Genomic DNA, 20682 nt, shown 5'->3' on the forward strand with positions numbered 1-20682 from the left:
GAAACTTGACAATCTCTGATATCCAATGAATTTAAAGCAAATTAATCTTACTAGTAGAAAGTTTAAAAATAAAATAAAATAATTTTAAAATATGGTATTGGCTTTATGTAGATCTATATAATGGGGAATTAAATCCCTACATTCCCACAACAGAATTCAGGAACTTGCGTAATGAAAACATTTTCCTGAGGAATCTTAATTACACTGCATATTCCACTTTTTTGTTGGTATCAATCTAATTGGTAGACTTCTTTTTTTTTTTTTATTTTTTTTTGTATCTTCATCTTAATATTCTGCTAGTAAGATTCATACCTATTTGTCCTTGTTCATGATTTAATGAAAAAAGGCAGTTTCATTTTGTCCAGTTCTTCTTTATGCCTACGTAATCTTTCTGATGCTTTCCTATATAACCAAATTAAGTTCTGGTTTTCTTTTTTCCTGCTGTCTTCTCTGTCAATCTCCCTCATTGCTTTTAGTACAATTCATCATTCCAGTGCTGCACCCGCTCACTGGCTGAAGCCTTTCTGCTCTCAGGTGATTTTTTTTTTTTCTGCTTGCGAGTTCCAAAATTGTGTGACTAACACTGTTCTTTGACAGCATTTCATTGCACATTTGTTTAAACACTTTTGGAGCAAACCGTGTGTCTGGTATATTAATGGATGTGAGCTTTGGCATGATCACTTAACCTGTTGCTGAGTTCGTGGTTCTATAAAAGGTAACGTCTGCGTGCTCTGTAGAGAATGTTTTTATGTCTGTGCATGTACACTTCCTTGTGCCTTTAAAGTAAGCTAGGCAAGTAAACTGTTTCTTGAAAGAATTGGTTAAAGCCTTATTCGTTTCAAAGATTTTAAATAAGTCAGGACAAGATGAGCCAACCGATTCTCCTGGTTAGTGTGAGTACCTATTTCCATTGGGCTCAAATACGCAATGAGCAAGCAACATTTGAGCACTGTGGTGCTTTCTTAGCACTTTGCTGTCATACTGGAGAAGTACATTATAAAAGGATTCTGTTGAAAAAGTAGCCAAAGTGATGCAAATTCAAGCCTTCCACCCCAAGTAACGTAGTAGGCAGGCCTAACAGCAATAGATGTGCATGCTGATTTTAGTCTGTAATATCAAAATGCCGAGTTTATATAACCAGAGTGTTTTGGTTTGAATTGTTTTGCGAACTAATTAACTAGGCTCCATTTGCCACTCTGATTAATGGATTTGTCTTGCTGCATGAGACATTGCCACTACTTTCCATGACAGATTTGTGTGATTATTTCGTATGTATTTTTTACATAAGTTCCAGTATGTGTAATCACATATTGGTAATCTAGAAGGGGAAAGGAATCCAAACAAGAACTAAGGTCTCAGTCTGACAAGCAAGTGTTCTAAGGGTTTTGTTTGACATGGTCATGACCCAGCCTTCCCTGCTGAGAATCCCTTTCCAAGGGAAGGGCCTTCGGGAACTGATGTAAGCAGCCATTTTCGGGAGGGGCCAAACATCGTCTGCCGCTTGCCCCGTTTCACATGCCTCTGCCAGGAATGGGGAAGGGGTACAGGGACAGAGCCCCACACTTCTTATCTTTCTGACCTGTCCACACTTTTTATCTTGCTGATATGTTTGCATGACTAAGCAATAGTATTTGTTTGTGTGGGTGTCCTAAAATGTCTTGATGGCTTTGAAAGTCCCCACGCTGTGCCCACACAGAAATGTCTCTGTATTTTAAGCGTAACTTCCTGCACAAATGGTTAGGACATGAATTCCTATGTATTTCAGGGCTACAGTGTTTTGTTACAAAGCTCAGCATGCTTTGAGATGAAAGTCGTGACGTAAAGGTCTGCCATTTCAAACCACTTCCCATTGCTGTGTTTTTACCCTCTGTCGCAGAGTCCTCCTAGCTCTTCCTGGCCAGACAGGATTCTGTCCTTCTTCTAAGTCTTCTGTCTTCACTTTACTTTATAATCCTAACTGAATATTTTTATTAAATAGTTTTTAATGCTGTATTTAAATTTTCACATGGAAATTCTGTATTTTGCACACAGTGAAAATTGTTTTAGCTTTATTTATTATATCTGCTGTAAACAAAAATAAATGTAGTTCTTTATAAGTCTCCTTGTTTCATCTTTTCCTTTTAAAAACATTTCCTGAGGACTTAATAGTGACTTCACACTCATTTTGCAAATTCCTCTTCTCGTGGATGCTGTTGTGTTACCTGTGGTGTGGCCTCACTCAAAGGCCAGATTGTTTCCCTGTGGTGGCACAATCACATGTGTGTCCCTTTTGAAAGGGATTTACATTGGGGTCCTTCACAAGTTATCCCATCTGCTTCAGATCAGGAAGTGCCTGGTGTTGGGATTTATCCTTCCTGGGAATCATAAATTGGAGTTGGTGAGCATGGGGGTTGCTTGTATTGCATACACAAACAGCACTTCTCCTCTTCTCTTAGACTTCTGTTGCTTTTCCTTATGTTTTTATTTTATGTATTAACAAATGTCCTAAAGGTCATGCTAAGTTAATGTGTTTGGGATCTTACATTGTGTACAGGAAAATAAGGTAATAACTGTGGGTAAAGCTTTGCCTTTGCTACAGGCTCCGCAGTGCTATTTGCAAGCTCCCTGTATCTTCTGTGGACCCCTGGAAGCTGTGGCTAATGGTGACCTATTATCTGTTAACCATGGCCTTGGTTTGTTTATTTATCTGTCTATTTATTTTGCTTTCCTTTGCTCTGTCACTGCATTTTTTTTTAATTTTTGTTTTTAAAGCTGGTGTTGTGGTTCTTCTTAAACAGCAAGTTCTACAAAAGAGCTTTCCTAAGTCTTTGCCACTTCATTTTCTTTCATTTGCTTGCTCTGCAGTTCTTAAGCTATAATCTTTTCCTTTGTATTTCAAGAAAAAAAAATCCCAGAAAGAATAGTCCCAATTATTTAATGGAAAGATTGTGTGATATATGTTTTTTAAAATTAATTCAAACTGAGCCACACTAGAGTTGTTTGAATGACAGAAATTTATTTTTTGAAAGTGTTGCTGAAGACAACATTGCTAAATACCAACAAGCGTTATTCCCAGTGAACTGTTCCATCTTCCCTGCCAATGAAAAGCTACCATGCACAGTAGAAAGTTTGCTGTCTGAGGGGGAGATGATTTGCGTAATGAAAACACAGGGCAACAAATACCATTTAAGACAATACTTGGCACTTCCTGAATGGCAATGGGCAAAGCAATTCAAGTAAAGCTGAATTTACTCTGTGCACAATTTACAATTTCAGAGCAGACTCATTTCTGCTGTCCTTACTTGATCATTTTAGGCAGTGGCATGGAAACATCAGAAGAGGTTTTTGTGTCTGCAAAAGGTGATGATTTGTTTGGCACTGGGGAGCTTTGAGAGGCATCAGATGTTCATGCTGGTCTCATAAATTTTCACTTATTCCTGCTAAAATACCAGTACAATAGCTTGGAATTGGCGTAATGTTAGAGTCTGGGTTTGTTGTAATTGTGTTTCTTGTGGTGGTGCAGAAGGCCCAAAAAAGTCAAATCACAAGCAAATCCCATCACTGGAGGGATATACCTCGCAGTAAACAGTCCAGGAACACTAGCAGGCAAGGCAGGACACAGTGTATGGAAAATAAATAAAACAGACAAAATGAGCAATGTGAGAGGAGCAAGTTTGTTAGTTTTCTCGCTTAGTCAAAATCATTACACAATAAAACGAAATATTCCTTGTTTTGCTCCCAGTAATGCTGCTGGAGAAAGAGTAGTGGGTTAAGTTCTGTGCAAATTTAACAAGCCTAGTTTGGGACTTCTGTCTACTCTGGCCACGTGAGCAGACCTCCCTGTGAGTAGGAGGCCTGAATCCTCCTGCCGCTCTTGACGTTGAGCTCTCTCCAAAAGCTGCGGTGCTCCCAGGCTCCAGCAAGCACACACTGCTGTAAATGCACCCCAAAGCAGTAATGCTTTGTCCCTTTGCGTAGCTGGAACCGGCAGCGGTGCCCGTTTGAAAGGCAAACGGGCTGCTACTCTGGTCTCAGGCTGAACGGGGTGCCTTCCAAAAATGGGAGCAGATGGCCCTAATGCCTCTTTACATAGTTAATGCTTTCTAAGATTTGAAAGCTACGTGATGTTATAGATGCCACTTTAGCACTGGAGGTGCAGAGGTGATGTTTGCTGTATCTGGCAGGCTCAGGAGTCGCTGTATCTTTCCTCCTCTTTATACAGGGTCAAATGGGTTCTGAACTTGTGCGTTGCCACGAGGGCCATTGAGATTGGAAACAGGTACACCGATGTGCTTGTTTTGAAACGCTAGGGTAATCTGTCATTCGCAAAGCAAGGCAGCATTACCTGCCTAGATGTCTGTTAATGAAAAGCAAACATGCTGGGATTCTGTAAAGGTAACTTTCTTTTATTATAATTATGTTAATGCTTTATAATGAAAAAGATCTTGTGGTTTTTAAGCATACCTGATTTAACAAAATAGAGTACAGACAAAACTTCTTAGAATTGCTCAAATTTAAACCTCAGCCTTTCAGTAACTATGCTAAGAAGAGTAATTTCTATTCCTCTTGGTTTCTTCTAGACTACTACAGCTATAAAATGCCAGTGAAAGTTGCTTCTCTATGTATTCCAACCTCAAGCAAGAGCTACAGTCTGCATATTCCCACAACATTATGGCAATTAGTTACTATAATTGGCTTTAATTAATTTCTGGCTCACTCATTCCTCACATTCCAATCAAAACAATGAGTTCAGAAATGCACTGAGTTCTGCATTAACATTTATGTTTTCTAAGGTATGACATGTTTGTGATGACTTTTTTTTTTTTTTTGCGTGAAAGATCATGTTGCTAAAGATCAGAAGACACTATGTATTAATACGAGTATACATATCAGTCATGTAAATATTTCCCCAAATCTCTTTCCTTTTCTTCATGAGCTGCGTTAACATAAAAAGAAGGGAGGCTTTGATCTCATCTCATCAGGTGGTAGGCTCCAAACTTGTTTGAAATGGAAGGAATTTCTAATATGGTTTTTTTTTTAATGTGAAATTACAAAGAAATTTGCATGTTGCTATAATCTTGAATTTGCTCTTTCAGCATTTATTCTGCAGGTATTCATTCATATCTTTGTTTTAAGGTTTTTGGACTGTGTACAAGAAATATTATTTTGACAGATACTGATCGCTCTAGAGGCTGAAGCTGCTGTTCTTGCACTCTGAATTTGCAATTACTACATGCATTAATATACCAGACTAATACAGATTGCTCTGATAGCATATATATTTACTCTAAAATTATAGTGTGTTGTTATAGCAGTTGTTTGAGAAGCAATTTTCCATAAAGATATACATTCAGTATATCTAGTAGGTTCTCAGGGAGTTGCTTTTTCCTTTATCTCTATTAATTTTTGCTTAGTTTGTATTAAACTGTTAATGTCCACTGTCCTGGATGCATTCAAAAGTTACGTGCTTTGGGCTCTCTCTTGCTCTGCCAACTTGAAATTCCTTGGTTGTATTTTGTGCCTGAATTCAGAAGTGTCTGTTTATCAAGTAAGTAATGGATACTTTGAAAAAGTGTTTTGCTGCTGAAGAACTTGTGTAGATGCTGGTGTGGGCCCATGAGGGAGTGGGAGAAGGCAGGTTGCTGGCGTGGGGGCAGCAGGAGGGGGCCGTGGAGGAGCCCATCACTTGGCCATGGGTGGAGAAGAGGCAGCAGTGAAGCATTTGTAGGCGCCAGTGGCAGGCGATCTGGCCCCACTGCTGCAGGGAGTGATGTGCCAACCCATGGAAATGGGACGGCTGGTTGCCTCTATTCTTTGCTGTTTGTTAGCCACCCTAACATGGAAATGACTTCTGTAGGCATATGAAGCAAGCATGAGGAAAAATGTGGCAAGAACTGAACTCCATGAAATGTCAGGCATCATATCTTTTATATAAAAAGATATATATAAAAAGATATCTTTTATATAAAAGATACTCCATAAAAAGAGTCCTTTTTCAGGAACAGAGATCTGCTTGGCAGTTTCTCAAGTGTGACGAAAACTCAAAGTCTGGGGAGCACATCAGTTTGGGAAAGCTGCTAGAAGCCCTATAGCTTCCTAAGGCAGCTCTCTGAAATATCTTAACGGGGGATGTCTTCCATTTCAAACTCAAACACAGGTGATCCTCCCATGCAGCCTTGCATGTTTTGAAGCTCAGGCCACAGAGCACAGCTGAAGCTATAACAGACTTGACCTCGGGTTTCGCTCCAGTGTGGGCTGGTAACCCCTGTATTGCAGGAAGACCAAGGTCTAACCAAGCTGCAGATGTGTCGTTCTCCCATCCCCTCTCATCCACCATCCCATGTGGGCTGTGCTTCCCTGGCGAGCGCTTTCTGCTATGTATCTTGTCCCCGTGCTGGCTGGCTTTGTTTCAGCTGTGCTTCCACAGCACTGGTATAAAGACACCTTCCTTCTGCCACAGCTTTCTTAAAGCACTGCTATAAGCAGGACTCATTAATTTTTATTTTGATTTATTATACAGGAAGAAGTCAGAGAGGCAGTAAAGTGTGCTGGGTGTGCTACCAATCATCAATAAGTGGTCTGCTGACTGAGTTTCTTAACATCAGGTTTTGATGCCAACTGGTGTTTGCTTTCACCATCAGAGCTGCCTACGTCTATGAGTAACTACACTTTAAAATTGTTCGCTCCTGTCATTGCTGTAGTCAGCAGCTCTGTACAAGGCCAGGCAGAGTCCACTCATCCTGTGAATGAGTTACGGGGTGACACAGTTTAATGGCAGGCTAAGAGCCTGAGGATTGCCAGCCAGAAAGGCAGGATGCAAGTTAGGCTGGGGTCTGTATGGAAGAGTGCTGGGTTGCGTTGGGCCAGTTGCACAGCGGGGCAGGTGAGCTGGATGCCCCGGCACTAGCACCACTCTGGTAAGAGCAGCACTTGGGATTTCAGTGGTGCTTTTCACCTGAGGACCTGGAAGCCCTTTGCCAGCCCTGAATGGCTGGGGCAGCTGTGGGTAAGTACTGCTCCTGCTTCTCAACTGTCAGGGAGTCACAAAAACATGATGTGTCAGAGGTGCCAAAATATCGCATCCCAAATGCAGATTGCGACACCTGATTCCAGTATGTCTCCTTCTTCCTCCCTGCTCCCTGATCAAGGCCCGCAGACAGATATGCAACATGGGCAGAGCTGTAAGAAATTGGTCATTTCTTGCCTGCTTTTCTTGAGCTGCCTGTCCTTGGGGCAGGGCAGTTGTGGCAGGGTCTCCTTTCACTGCCAGCAGCAGGTGTGAACAATTTCTTACCCCCTCTGATGTCCCAGGGGGTCTCCTCCCAGTCGGCCACCAGACCTTGTGTTTGGTGGGGGGGACCCCCAAGCCGGACAGATCAGGGTGCTCCGGGGCCATTTTCTGGACCAGCCTCCCTGCAGAAACTTTCTTCCTGACCATCAGTGCGCTGGCTCTGTTGTGGCTCAAAGCAGAAAGGTTGATTATAGTTCTAAAATGTGTTGTTTTCTGGCTCTGTTTTTCATCTGTCTTCAAGGATGTTCTCTGTGTTTGTATTAGTTTAAGTTTTCATACGTTGGCTAGCTCGGCAAGGCTCAGTCCTTTCTGCCTGTGTGGGGCTCCTGTTTGGTCTGCCTTGCCTTCGCCAAGAAATACTGTGTGAGCTCTCATTGTACCTTGCTTAAAAATTAATTCCCCTCTCATGACTTGAAACCAACTAAAGAGGAGGAGGGAGGATAAGCATAAACGTTACTGGCTGCTTCTGGCACAGCAGTGTTAACTGGATGGGGAGGCTGCTGCAGCTGGCTTGGTTGGGGATTTTTCAGTGGAGCATCTTTGACCATTTTTGTCCAGGACAGACAGAGGCATGCACAGAGCCGCCGCTCCCGAGCAAAGCTGATAAAACGCAGCTGCCCTGAGCCGGTTGGTGTCCGAGGCAGTTGGCCCAGCACTCCCAATGGGGAGGAGGATGCCGTTTGGCAGGGTGCAGGCTTTGTGCTGTTGTGGGCAGCGCATGCTCTGCCTGTCCCAGGCGCGATGGGGGGGAAACGGCTGACCTGGCCCAGCTGCCCTCAGCGGGAGCTTGGCTCTGCCCAAATTTGGCTGGTTCCTGAGCCCTTGTCATCTCCTTGTCAGGTCACAGTAGTGTGATTTGCCTGACGCTGGCTTGGCAGGCGACTCAGGAGCAGCAGCCCAAACAGAAAGTCAGGCTGCCTTGTCAAATGAGACTCACCAGTATGAATAGCATCTCCTGCTTATGTCGGTTCGTTGGCCCTGGCTTGATCGGTGGGGGCACTCAGATACTGGAGCGATCAGCACCTTAAAAATGGTAATCACAGAAGGTGCCAAGAGCCGTCTGCGAAGCCCTGGGTGGGTAGACACTAAGCCCCTTTGGAAAGGGCCTCTCCTTTGTCACATATATGGCAGCACGCTGCTTCTGGAGGGGATCCACGCCAGGGACCATCACGGGACTGTGGTGTTTCATCACCTAAGCAAAACCCATTGCAATTGCACCACTAGCATGGCCTGACATGGAAATAGGTTTCGGTGCTCCTTTGTGTAGCCCTGAATTGGCATGGTGTGCGTGAGACACCAGCGTGTAACTCAGCACCCTTCCCTCGTTAAATCGGGCTGATGTGTTGACAAAGCCTCTGGGACCAGGAGGAGGGATGTGATGATGCATTTATCTCTTTTGTGGTAGCAGAGGGAGCTTGCCTGCTAGCAGGCTGCATTTAGCAGTTTGTTAGTTACGGAGGGGCAGTGAGCAGCTCTGAGATTTGAGCTTTTTGGCAGAGTGGTCTAGTAGAGCTGGCATGGCCTGGCCACCGTCACTCAGCAGTGGTGCTGAGACAGTGAGACAGTGTCAGTCCTGGATTTGGGTCTGTGCAGCTCTGTGCCCCGTGCAAACCCTCCCTGGGTCCCCGCAGGGCCTGGCAGTGACACCCTGTGATGCCGGGAGAGATTTGCTCTCTTCCAGCACGAGGCCGATGGGCGCATGCAGCTGTGCTGCTCCTGTTTGGTTGAACAAAACTGGCACAGGTGCCTGGAGGCTGTCGGGGAGACCTGCCCTATATTTCCATGGGTACAAACTGCCTTAAAATCACTCCAGGAGAAAATTACTAGCAAACCTAATTGCAAGCTTTGAGGATATTCGCGTAGATCATGTCTGTAATATGCAGCATATTACAGACAAGAAAGACCTCTCCACTGCTGCGCTTGGCTGTCAGCTTTGCCCTCATTCCTGAGGGCGGAAGGCAAACCAAGGTTTTCACAAAAACACTTGAAATCCCTGAGTCCCTGATCTTGCATGCTGAGAGATTTCTTCATCCTTGGTTCTGGGCTCTGGGATGACTTGTGGGGCTGTCCCCGCTGCGGAGCTAGGTCTCAACACTGCACACATGGTCTCACCACCACGCTCTCTCCTTGGCCATTCCCTCTGGGCATGGAGCATTTGCAGGACAGCAGTGCTGCTTGAAAGCATTGTTAGATGCTGAAATGCATCCAGACCACTGAGGATGCTGTCGCAAAAAGTAATTTAAAAAAAAAAAAAAAAAGAGGTAAAAATGCTTCTTAAGTTATGGTGGATTGGATCATCACGGGGTGTTTTTCTGTAAGAATGTGAATTTTACAAGACTGTCATTGAGGAGATCACACTGAGAAAATCTTTCAGTGAGCAGAACCCTCACACTGAATTTGTATGCTTTTTTGCTAGTATGAAGCTGCCTTGAGCTTGTGTGCTTTCTTCAGGGCTCAGCCAAGGAGAGTGTCTCCAGAGAGAGGAAGGGAAAGGTCTCTTCAGAATTCCTGCAGGAGGGCTGCTGTTGGATTTGTATGTACAGGGACCTCCAAAACCCATCATTATATTCCTAGTTAGAGGCTGCTGCTTTACTGAGCCACAAGCAAACTACAGTTTGTTTCTCCGATTTGATAATCAGCTTGAAACAGGCCCCTGCCGAGGTACCACCCCCGCTCGGCAGTAGAACTGAGATGGGACCATCTTTGCTCAAGCTGTCCTCCCCTGATTTTGAAGGGCTTTTGAAGGGTGAGGATAAAGGATTTTGAAGGGCTGAGGCTCTTGGTGCAGACTGGCAGTCTGGCGCAGGACCTTGCCATGTCATCCCAAAGGCTTGGGTCGCTTTGTTGCTTCCTCTGCTCCTTGATTCAGACTTCTATGAGTAGTTCAATCTGCTCAGCCATGGTCTCTGCCGGGTCTGCTGGTCCTGCAAGTCCACCTAGAAATCACTAACTGGCCGAAGATGGTCTTGCTGTCCAAATGTTCTTGCTAATTTACCTTTAGTGAGGAAATGATCATGATGTTTGGATTATTGGTCCTATGGGGAAAACCTGATGATTTATACTCCTTAATCATACACCTCCAAGTTTCTAAACCCTTTCAGCACTGCAGAGACCTTGTAATGTCTTTGTCCCTCACTGGCTGCATCTCTGACTCATTTGAGACACTGATTGCACAAAATTTGCTGTCTCTCAAATGCAAGGGTAAGCTGGCGCTCTTGGTGAGTGGGAGAATATTGAATTGAGAAAACTTGGCATGGCACTTAACGGAGAACAAAAGTGTGTTTTACTGGAGAGAGATTTGCATCTGTCTGTGGGGTCTGCAGGGGCTGTTTGGCCAAGCCCATCTGTTGGAGTCAGTTCTGAGCAGCCCTGACCTTGGGGTGAGCACCAACCCCAATGCGAGCCCTGCAGTTCAAGCTTTAGGGATACTTCTCAGTTAACATGCGGTTTAGCTAAATCCTCTCCCTCTAAGGAAAACAGTTGTTTCTCTCCCTGTGTGAGGAGGATGAGGTGGGTTTTGAAATACAAAGGAGAAATTGTTTATCCACATTTTTCATCATGTTTGAGTGGGAGGGCCACATGAATACAGGATTGTTCAGTTGAAATCACTGACTGTATTGCTGCTGTTTAAATAACTGAAGGCAGCTAAGCTCCACTGCTTGCATAAAAAACCCCAACTCCCCAAAAACCTAAAGCCATGTTATTTGTTCTCAATGCAAGTCAATCAAGAGCTCTGATCAGGAGAGCTCAGGCTGAGGAGGGATGATTGCACTGAAGAGATGGATGGTGGAGATTGTATGTGGAAATGCTGCTGCCCCAGGACACCCAGATCAGCCGTCTCTGCCCTGGGGCTGTTCTCTGAACAGAGCTGACTGCTGACATGAATGCATCAGTGTTTTGAGCATTGCTCTGCATTGTAAGATGCACTGCAAAATTTTTTTTCTATATTAAAAGGCCTTAGATCTATGCATTGTTTTTTCTAGCTGTAACTTTGCATAAGGGACGACTTCCTAAAGCCTCGAGTTGCACTTTGTGCTGCCACCGTGGCAAAGCAGGGAAAAGAGGGAGCATTAGTATTGCTGTTGTGAATAAGGACAGCAGAGGATAGAGAGGTTAAGATAGAGGGTTTCCCTAATTCAGTAGAATTTACATTTCTAGATCCTTTGGAAAATTTCTCTAACTTGTTTCTTTTGTTCAGGAAAGTATGTTGCCAAGGAACTGAACTCAAAACACCTGAGCAGAAACTCAGATTTTTCTTTAAAAAATCCAACCCTTTTGTCCTGGTAGGCTGCAGTCTGGTGCTAAAGCAAATAAACTCGCTTTGCCTGGGCAGGCAGTGCATTGCCCAAAGGCCAGTTGCCCACCCCACGCTGTGGTGCAGCGTGCCCTTCATCCTTTGTTCAGTGCCCTTGGGTTGGCAAGAGGGAGAACAGCCTCACCCCTCCTGCTTGGCTGCGAAGTGCAGCCGCCGGCTGGCGTGCTTCAACCGAGCCACGCTCTGCTCTCAATCTGGGACGGACGGTGCTGTCGCGTGGTTTAGGAAGAGGAAGCGTGAGGCTGGTTCTCATTGCTTTGACAAGCTGTGTGATGGATGAGGAGGAAACATCATCAGAAACCTCCTCGAACATAAGGAGAAGGTTAACAACAACTTAAGGAATAGATGACAACTTCTCTTGATCTCACCAGACCTTCAGACAGCAAGTTACAGTTGTGTGAGTGTAGTCTGTAAAACAGACAGGGTAAACACTGGGTTGCGCAGTCTGCAAAGACCTGCTGCTCCTTTCTGAGCAGAGCCGGGAGGGCTGCCCTGCCTGCTTGCTCCCCTTCAGACGTGCACAGGAAAGTGCCAAAGGACACGGAGGATTTGGAAATTAGCATGTTAGCTCCCTGGCTTACTCATACCAATTAGCTTAGGAAACTTTAGCATCTAGAAAATGCAAGTCAGTTGTTGCTAGGACTTTTCCACTTTAACAAGCCAGCAGCGTGCTGCGAGATACTTGTGGTGCGTGCTGCTGTCATGCTTGCATGACAGGTCACAGTCAGGTGACCAGATCTAAGATTAACGCCTTCCTGCTGCGTGGCTTGTCCATGCCCCCCCGGGTAAATTATTTGAACGTTTTGGCAAAGGATTAGTAGGGACTCCAGTCCAAACTGTGACTGCAGAGTAGGCGTATTCACTGCTGGAGGTCTTTAGCATGACAGTAGGAAACCTGAAATGAGCATGACGGAAATGAAGTAAGATCTTACGTGAATGCTATTTCAAGTGACTGTTTCCTGACGCCTGGGTTCTCCTCTGATAACAGAGGTCAGTGGCACGGCACCAGTTTGCATCAGCAGGAAACGAGGCTGTGCCCTTTTCTGTCCCGCAGGCCGGATGCCTCTCTAGATTGTATGTGTTTATCTTACAAAGTTCAGTTCCTCTGACTCAATCTTTTAGCTTCTATTAGAAAATCTGTCTTGGAGAGGAAACCTGATGCAGAGTGAGAGGGCCAGCTGGCCACGAAGGAGCCTGCAGCATCCCGGCTGCCTGGGTAATCCCAGACAAGTGGCTTGGTCCACCTGTGTGCCCCTTCCACTTTGGGAATGACAATAAGCCCATTTTTGTGTCTTCTAGTGCAGAAGTAGGATAATGTGGTAAGTACAGCCAGGCACAGGCTTATCAAAGGACTTAAGCGCTAGCAAAATTGGGTATCTCGGGGCTTATGTGGGAATTGCCGCCTTGGATTTAGGAGCTCAATGTCAGCCTCAATCCTTCTGCAAAAGCTTGATTTTTGCCCAGAGAGCAAGGGGGGCTGCTGCATGTGCCCAGAGGTGCCAAACAACTCTGACTCATCCCCTCCCTGAGCATAGCTCGGCCTCCAGCAGGGCTCTGTCTGCCTCTTCCAAAAGGGCCAGTTTATCAGCCAGCTCAGTGTGTGACCAGAGTTAATTGCAATGTCACCAGAGGTGCCAGCTCAATGCACTTAGCTCTCGACATACAGTGTGACAGGAATCAGAGCACTGAGGTTTAGAGCCTGGTTTCCACCTTGGAGTGAGATTTCCAAAAAATCAGTGTCCTTCCACTCAGCGTTGCTGTGCTGATGTTTCACTGAGGACCTGACTGCCAGTGCTGCAGGGATGGGTGGCCCTCCAGGATGCACAGGGAGCTGTGAGGCTCCCAGCTGGAGCAGAGAGGTAGGAGGGCTGCTTGTTATTTAGCCTTGGGTTTGTTCAGGAGCATAAATGCATGCCTCACCTTTGTGTGAGTACTCAACCTTTGAGCTGCTTCAGGAGAAATTAGTTCACGCAGCCCTTCTTATCTTTTTGTGCAAAATAGGAGCTTTAAAGAAGTGCCAGCTTTCTTTTTAATTTTTTTTTTTGTTCAGATCAGATTATTTTCATATTTCTCCTTTTTGATACTCCTTTAAAATTAACAGCAGTGACGACCAGTGGTGGAATCTTGCAGCCAATAGCTGACTGGATTTGTTTGCATCGCTGTGGAAGGGCAGGTAATAATTGCCAGGTGGACTCCAGGCCTGCGGAGCCTCCAGGCTTCTGTATGACTTGGCCACACTCTTCCTCCACGGTGTTTATACGAATCCAGCAGCAGCTTGCCCTTACTCTCTGTTCGCATCCCTCTTGTTCTCTGGGATCGAAATCACTCTCTTGCGGGAGCCCAAAGTGCTCTGCTGGGCTGCGTTTCACCATGCCATGGTCCAACACTGTGGCAAGGGCTGGGTCCCAGTCAAATTCTGTAACATCATCAGAGCCTACAAAAAACCCTGACATGTGGGCATCTGTGACATCTTTGCCTTTTGTTCCAGCTTGTCACCCAAGGTGCAGCCCTGCAATGAGAAACAGTGGTACTAACTTGAAACTTTCCGAATGTCCTGCAGAACTTATAACCCGGTGTTTGAGTTAAAGTGCACACATGGGTGTCCCATGCACTGAAACTCCAAGGCAGTCCAGTTTATTTCTGCTTTCCTGGAGTTGAGTGCAACGTAGTTTATTTAACTTTATATTCCACAATATAAATATTGCTTAAATGCATTAGTAGGCAGTGGGTTTGCTTGCTAATCTTAGAGTGGTTTGAGTTGGATGGGACCTTTAAGGGATCCTTAACGATCATCTAGGCCAACCTGCCTGCCATGGGCAGGAACATCTTTCACTAAATCAGGGTGGATGCTAAATGCAGGATGCTGATCTTAAACCTGATTATTAGCCCTGCGAATGCAAACTTACCTTGCTCAAAAAGGGCTTGGCTGTCTAACTTATTCCTGGGAGGGCCGACTTCTAGGTCTGGAATTCAAGAAGCCAAGATACCCTGGGGAAAGAAAAAAAAAAAAAAAGCAAGCAAGCACAGAAGTGTAATTCTTCAGAGAGAGGTGATGGTGCTATCCCTCATTGTCATCCAGTGGCCTGGATGACATGCTGAGGTCCTTCACCAGCTCTGTCATGTCTGTAATTATTTAAAAACTGGAAGAGTAATAGGCTATTGCAGAGGGACTTGTTGACTTGAAATCTGTTCACATTCAGGCACCACACTGGGAATCGGTTCAGGTAGTCTGTCTGACTGAGTTTCGATGCTATCCAGCTGTGTGTCTGTTAGTCATAAACATGTTTTCTCCTCTTTCCTGTTAGCATGGCGGGAAAGGCATTAATGTGCGGCGTGGGGAGGGAATATGTACCGAGTGTGCAAGCAAATGACAAAACTGACTTTATTCAACAGCTGCTTGCAGTGATCTTGGGCAGTGCTTATTGCCAGCATGGGCAGAACTTTTGTGGGGTTTTGCTTGCTCTGATTTTCATATAAAATGTAGCATCTTTTAAGGAGAAAGTTGCATTGAAGGAGTTCTATTTTACGAACTGGCTTACAGTACTGCTTTCTATTTTGCTTCTGAAGAGTAGAAATGGCGCGTTGTGGTGCAGCCCAGCTCTAGGGGAGAGGAGATCATTCCTAGGAGGGTTTCATGCCCTGTGCAAGGAAGGGCAGCAGTGCCTTGCTGACTCATGGACTCCCACACTGCTGCCCAAATGCCGCCGGGCTCACTGTGCACTGCGCATGAGTGGCATTGGAATGGGCAGCCGGGCTGGGCCAAAGTAGAAGTCAGATATAAAAACTGGAGATGGGCGAATTTGCTTCATCTCCCAAAGGAAATTAAATCCCTGCAGTTGGGGAACACCTGGTTGCTGTGTTGCTAGTGAGCTGGACATAGAGCCAGAGCACGTGTTTTCACGTGGGAGCCTCTTGCTCGTTGCGAGCCGCTCCTCCTTCCTCCTTGGCTTCTTGTGCATAGAAGTAGAAAAATAAATTTAAAAAAAACCCACACAAAACAATTCTTTGTGAGCAGTGAAGTCTTGAGGAGTTTTCAAGCCAAGAAAATACACTGGCTTTTGTGAAGCGTGAAAAACCAGAGCTCACCGTAGCCTTTTGAAAAGTGCAATACTCTGTGAAGCTTGGGAAAAGCATAATTGGTAAAACTACTAAAAAAAAAAAAAGATTGCAGAGCCATGTTACTCAGTCTGTGAGCACAAGAAAGAGAGCTTCACCTGGCCAGAACAAGAGCTGTACCTGTAGAGCAGTCACCCCTGCCACCAGCAGCTGGGCTTTCCGCAGTGGTGGCTATTTGTAAACATAGAAAGGGGGTGAGCACAAACAATAACTGGGAGAGGTGCAGAAGCTCAGAACACTAGTTTTCTCTTTCTGGGGGAGGCTGGGAGCTATCTGAATCACGCAAAATAAAGGGGTACCTCTGTTGTGACAGCTTGTTTTGAGGACCTTGCTTCACAGCTGCACAGAAATGGTACCAGAGGGAGGGGACAGGGATGGATGGACCAAGGGATCCGAGATGGGGTTAGAGCTCGGCGCAGTGTGGGATGCGCACCCACAACATCTGCCGTATCAACTCCCACGAGCCACAGCATCCAGAGACTGCTGCCTCTCGGGTCTGAGTAAACGGTTGTGTGCGATGGTCCAGGGACTGCGGGCAGGGAATTGCTGCTCTGGAGGTCCTGTGGGCTAGCGCTCCGGCTCTGTAACATATATAATCCTCCTGGTGCATCTGGCACAAGGATCTGCTTGTAGCACTCTTGCTCTGGGTGTGTTTGTTTTTGGTGTTCAAACCATGCAAACGCTGGGCATTCCAATTAAAAACCTTTGCAAAGTGGAGGGCAGGGGTGAGTGCAGTCCTGCAAATATATGAAGGAGCTGCATGTTAAAGAGGAGTTTGATTGATGCTTACTAGATAGCTTGCTCTAACAGATGAGAAAACAAGCCATGTCCCAGGTCTGATTTCTTTCTACTTGTACAGGTGTAGATTAGAAGCACAGTGTTGAATTAAATGTGGCGAAAGCACTGCACATGGGAGGTGAACCGAGCAAAGCTGCTCTCCTGGAGCTTGTCATTTGTCCCTTCTGCACCAAGCCCTGGGAGAACTTGCGCAGCTGATACGTTTTTGTTTGCTTGTGCAGGAGGTTGTGGGTAGATGAGGTTGCTCAGAAATCAGGGATTTCACAGGGAGAGATAATCTCCTGTCTTTGGCTCTGTCTGTATCACCTGGGGTGAGCAAGGGAAACTTGGCTTTGTTCCTTCTGCCTGAATGCAAAGTTCAGGGATGGTGCTGTTTAACTGCTGTGATGCTGCTTCTTTCCCAAATCAGTGTCTGTACACACTCAAAAATAACCTGAAGAGCCTGTGTTTACTTTGCTCACTCCCACTGTCCTAAATTGACCTATCCTTGCAATGAGAGACTGAAGTTTTAGCCACCTAAGCAAGATTGATCCATCTGCCTCCTGCCACATGCACACGTACAGCCTGAAAAGAGACTATCAACCCCTACTTGTGTGGCTGGCATGTGTCTTTGTTACCTCTGCCACCAGGCACCCAGCCTGATGGCCATCCCACCGAGCAGAGGGAAGACGTGCAGCTGTAAAAGCTGAGGCTGCCCCTGGAGTTTCCTTTTCCTTGCATCCAAGCTGACAAATCCTGGCAGGGCTGTACTGTGTTGGAGGGATGCCCTGGCTGGGCTGGGCTGTTGGTGAATGCAACTCGCTCATGGGGACAGCATGGGGCCCCACATGGCAACTCCTGTGGTGGCCAAGGACCACCTGAACAAGGGAGTGAGTTCTTCCCAGCAGACTCCCTCCTCCCCTAATGCCCTGCTATCACCTTTGTGCTTTCCCAGACAGCTGCCTGCCCACGGAAGACGAGCCCACCTCCCTGAAGAAGGCAAAGAGCATCCCTGACCGTCATGACTTGGAGAGCTGGTTCTCACCCCCTTCCCCCGAGTGGGCCACCGTGAGGGTCATCCCCGAGGAGGAGATGACTGAACACAACCTTCTCGCTATCCGAGTCATGGTCACCAGTGATGCAAGCAGGTACTTTAAAATAGAAATAAGCCTGTAAAAAACCCACAAGAGCAGCTTGGTTTTCTCTGGAACACTAAGGAAGAATATAACAAAATATAGCACTGAATGTACGTACAACTGGGGAGGGGAAAAAAAAAAAAGACAAGACAAACCACTCAGAATAACAATTGTTCTTTACTGCAGCCATAAATCCCCCAGACACATGACTCACTTTGCAGGAAATCTTCAAACATTCACATCCCACACAGGAGCCTAAATCAGAGAGAAAAATATTGCCCTGATCTGCTCAGGTTCAGCTCTTTATGTACCCAAAAATGTCGGTTCAGGAATTAGGGCAGTGGGTGTGTTGTGGCCAAAGGTGCATCCTGTAGTGTGGTCAGCTCCCACTTTGGGCATCATCCTGCAGCTCTGCATCCTGGGCCTCTCTCGGGGCATTTGAGGGCCTGCCCACGCCGAAGAAATCTGAAATTTGATGATCCTTGGGGAGCTGTCAGAGGAAGCCAAATTTCAGCATGCAAATTAGAATATTTTGGCTTTCTGGGCAGGATTCTGTGGGAGTTCATACAGTCTAAATATTAGATTGGTATCTCCCACATAAACCAGTTTTCCTTACTGAGAACTAAAAAAGAAAAGGAGGAGGGAAAAAAAAAGGAACAAAAGGGAGAATCCCCCCCCAAGCATAAAGCCAACTGTTGCAAACACGGAGCTGTTGCTCTGTTAAGGAAGCTCATTCATATTCTTGACGTCCTTTAAACACCCATTCCTGGTGTTGCGTATAGCTTGTAGAGAGCTGCTTTTAGAAATGTGACTTTCTGCTCTTCCCTGCAGTGGTTTTAAAGTGTTTGTGCTCTGCTGCATGGGTTTGGGTGTTCCTCTGGGGAAGGATGAACCTCTCTGGGGTGGAGAGCTCGGGGAAGGGTTTCCTACCTGTTTGACAGACCCTCTTTGCAGAGCGTGTGCTTGTATCCCTCGCTAATACTCTCCGGCTCGTGGCACCCCTGCGGCGCGTGGGCAATGATGAGACTTGACTAATCCCTCTGATTTGAGGGATCAGCTCCCTTTCTCGCGGCTGGGCAACAAGGCCCCTGGTTCCCTGCCAGCAGGACGTGGCACGAGGAGCGATGCCACATCTGTCACCAGCATGGCTGGTGCCAGCAGCTCCGAGGTCAGCCTCCCACTGCCATGGCAGCTCAGGCACTTGTTGTCTTGCACTGCTCTGGCAGGCCAGCCCCTGCCTAAAAAGGGGGGATGAGAGAAACAGCAAGTTACAAATGGCACTGCTGAGCTGGCTGTGGGGCACTCGGTGGGATAGGGAAGATGTCTAACTTGGTGACACAACTTTGTAGTTCAGGCTTTAGGTATGTGAATAGTGACCGCCTATCAAGCAGAGATCGGAGGAGAAGCCTCGTACTATAGCGCTTACCTCCTTACCAGCCAAGGAAAATAAACATTTTGCTCTTCAAAACAGAAATATATCAATCAATGTTATTGGCAGGTCTTTCTCTTTTTCTTTTGTGTGGCGCTCTGCCCAGTCTCAGTGTGATATCTCTCCATCCATGCAGGATCAAAACTATCAAAGTCTCCATTATATTTATATTTTTCTATGTCTCTCTGTATGCTTGACACAGCTTGAAAGACACCTACAAAGTATGTGTTAGTGAAATTTAAGGCCATTCTGACTCAGCCTACCGAGAGAGCAATGCACCTGGAGCTGTGCTCCTGTCCTCGCTGAGGTGCTGGCCCTGGCCTCCCTGCACTGCTGGTCTGGCCTGGGCAAAGCAGGGGTGCAGGACTGGCAGGCGCTACCTGTATGGCATTATCCTGGCTTTACAGGGTCTGCAGCCTTCCCTTTAGCTCTTCTTCCTCCTGTCCCTGCTGTGCCTTGGGCTGTTACAGTAAGTCTTTACTGTCTGCAAGGCAGTGCTGTATAAACACAAACCAGCTTTCTCCTGTCATGCCAACAGGACTACTCGCGGTGTAAGCTCCTGTTTTTTTTAAGGTAGAGCTATTCATCATCACAATAAATCTATGAATTAGGTTAGCAGTATTGTCTGCATTAAAAATAGGCTGAGTGGGATGCTGGCACGCTTATTTGTGGTGGTGGGAATGTGGTCACATCAGAAGGCCTGAAAGTGCCTGTTCCCTACAGTCTAGCTTTTAGAGATGAAAGAAATCCCATGATTATTGAAAAAAGGACTAATAAGCACCACAAACAGTTGTTCTCCTGCCTAGAGGCAAGGTCACGGCGTGTGCGCCATTCACATGTGTTTGTGTGGCATATTTTTAATTACATTTTAGGAAAGGGATGCCAAAATCTGCCTCTGTGATCAGCTCAGGTGCCTCCCTGCACTGGCTGTTACATGGGCTGTCCCAGTGGCTCCAAGGAATGAGGAGTTTGTTTCCTTATTTCCTATAGACCCCTCTCGCATGTTTGAAGGCTGCTCATGTAGCTTCGCTCAGTTTTCTCCACTGTAGGCTAACGCTTACAACTTTCTCCAGCCTGTTTGCCAGGCCTCACCCCTCTCCTCCCAACTCCCTCCTCCTCTTCAGTTGCAGCCCCCAGAAGTGGGGTAAGGACTAAGCACAGTCCCTTGCTGTGGTCCAAAACCCTCCCCGCGCCTCTGTGAGATGCCTGGCACGCCTTGCAGGAGGGGGCTGCACCTTCCCCACTGCTTGCAAGGAGATGGGCACTCGGCAGCCACTGCTGAGAAGGGAGCTGGTTCCAGGTCCCAAATGGGCAATGTGGTGAGATTCAGCAATAACCACGTTTAATTAATGGGTAAAGCCTGTCTCGCAGTCGGAGTGGGCTGCCCTGGACTTGACCTCCTGCATGTTCCCTACAGCATGCCTCTTATATCCAAAAATCTGGGGGGAAAAAGGTGAAAAGTGTAGAGTTTTGACCGTCATGCCTTGCTTCTAGGCCAATTATGGCATTGCAAATACTGTTTCCCTTTCTTCATCTTGGTCCGGCCTTGCAGGTAGAAGGGCCTGTCCCTGCTAACCGAGCTGTGTGGTGTTTCACCCCAAGTCTCTCCCAGTGGCAGTTTGATTCCAGCTGCATAACT

General features: G+C 46.3%; 1 protein-coding gene across 2 annotated transcripts in view; it reads left to right on the plus strand.

Moving 5' to 3' along the window:
* MICAL2 (microtubule associated monooxygenase, calponin and LIM domain containing 2) overlaps positions 1-20682 on the plus strand; it is a 110888-nt gene that overhangs the window by 59213 nt on the left and 30993 nt on the right. The window contains exons 25-26 of one of the 2 annotated variants that reach the window (XM_086749090.1): positions 11827-11830; positions 17438-17626. In XM_086749090.1, coding sequence (XP_086605216.1) covers positions 11827-11830; positions 17438-17626 — 193 coding nt within the window. Of the gene's footprint in view, positions 1-11826; positions 11831-17433; positions 17627-20682 lie in introns of both variants that reach the window. The other variant, XM_086749089.1, reaches the window with a different exon arrangement.

Source organism: Chlamydotis macqueenii, chromosome 5, assembly GCF_036417535.1.
Source record: "Chlamydotis macqueenii isolate bChlMac1 chromosome 5, bChlMac1.mat, whole genome shotgun sequence".
NCBI classification, from domain to species: Eukaryota; Metazoa; Chordata; class Aves; order Otidiformes; family Otididae; genus Chlamydotis; species Chlamydotis macqueenii.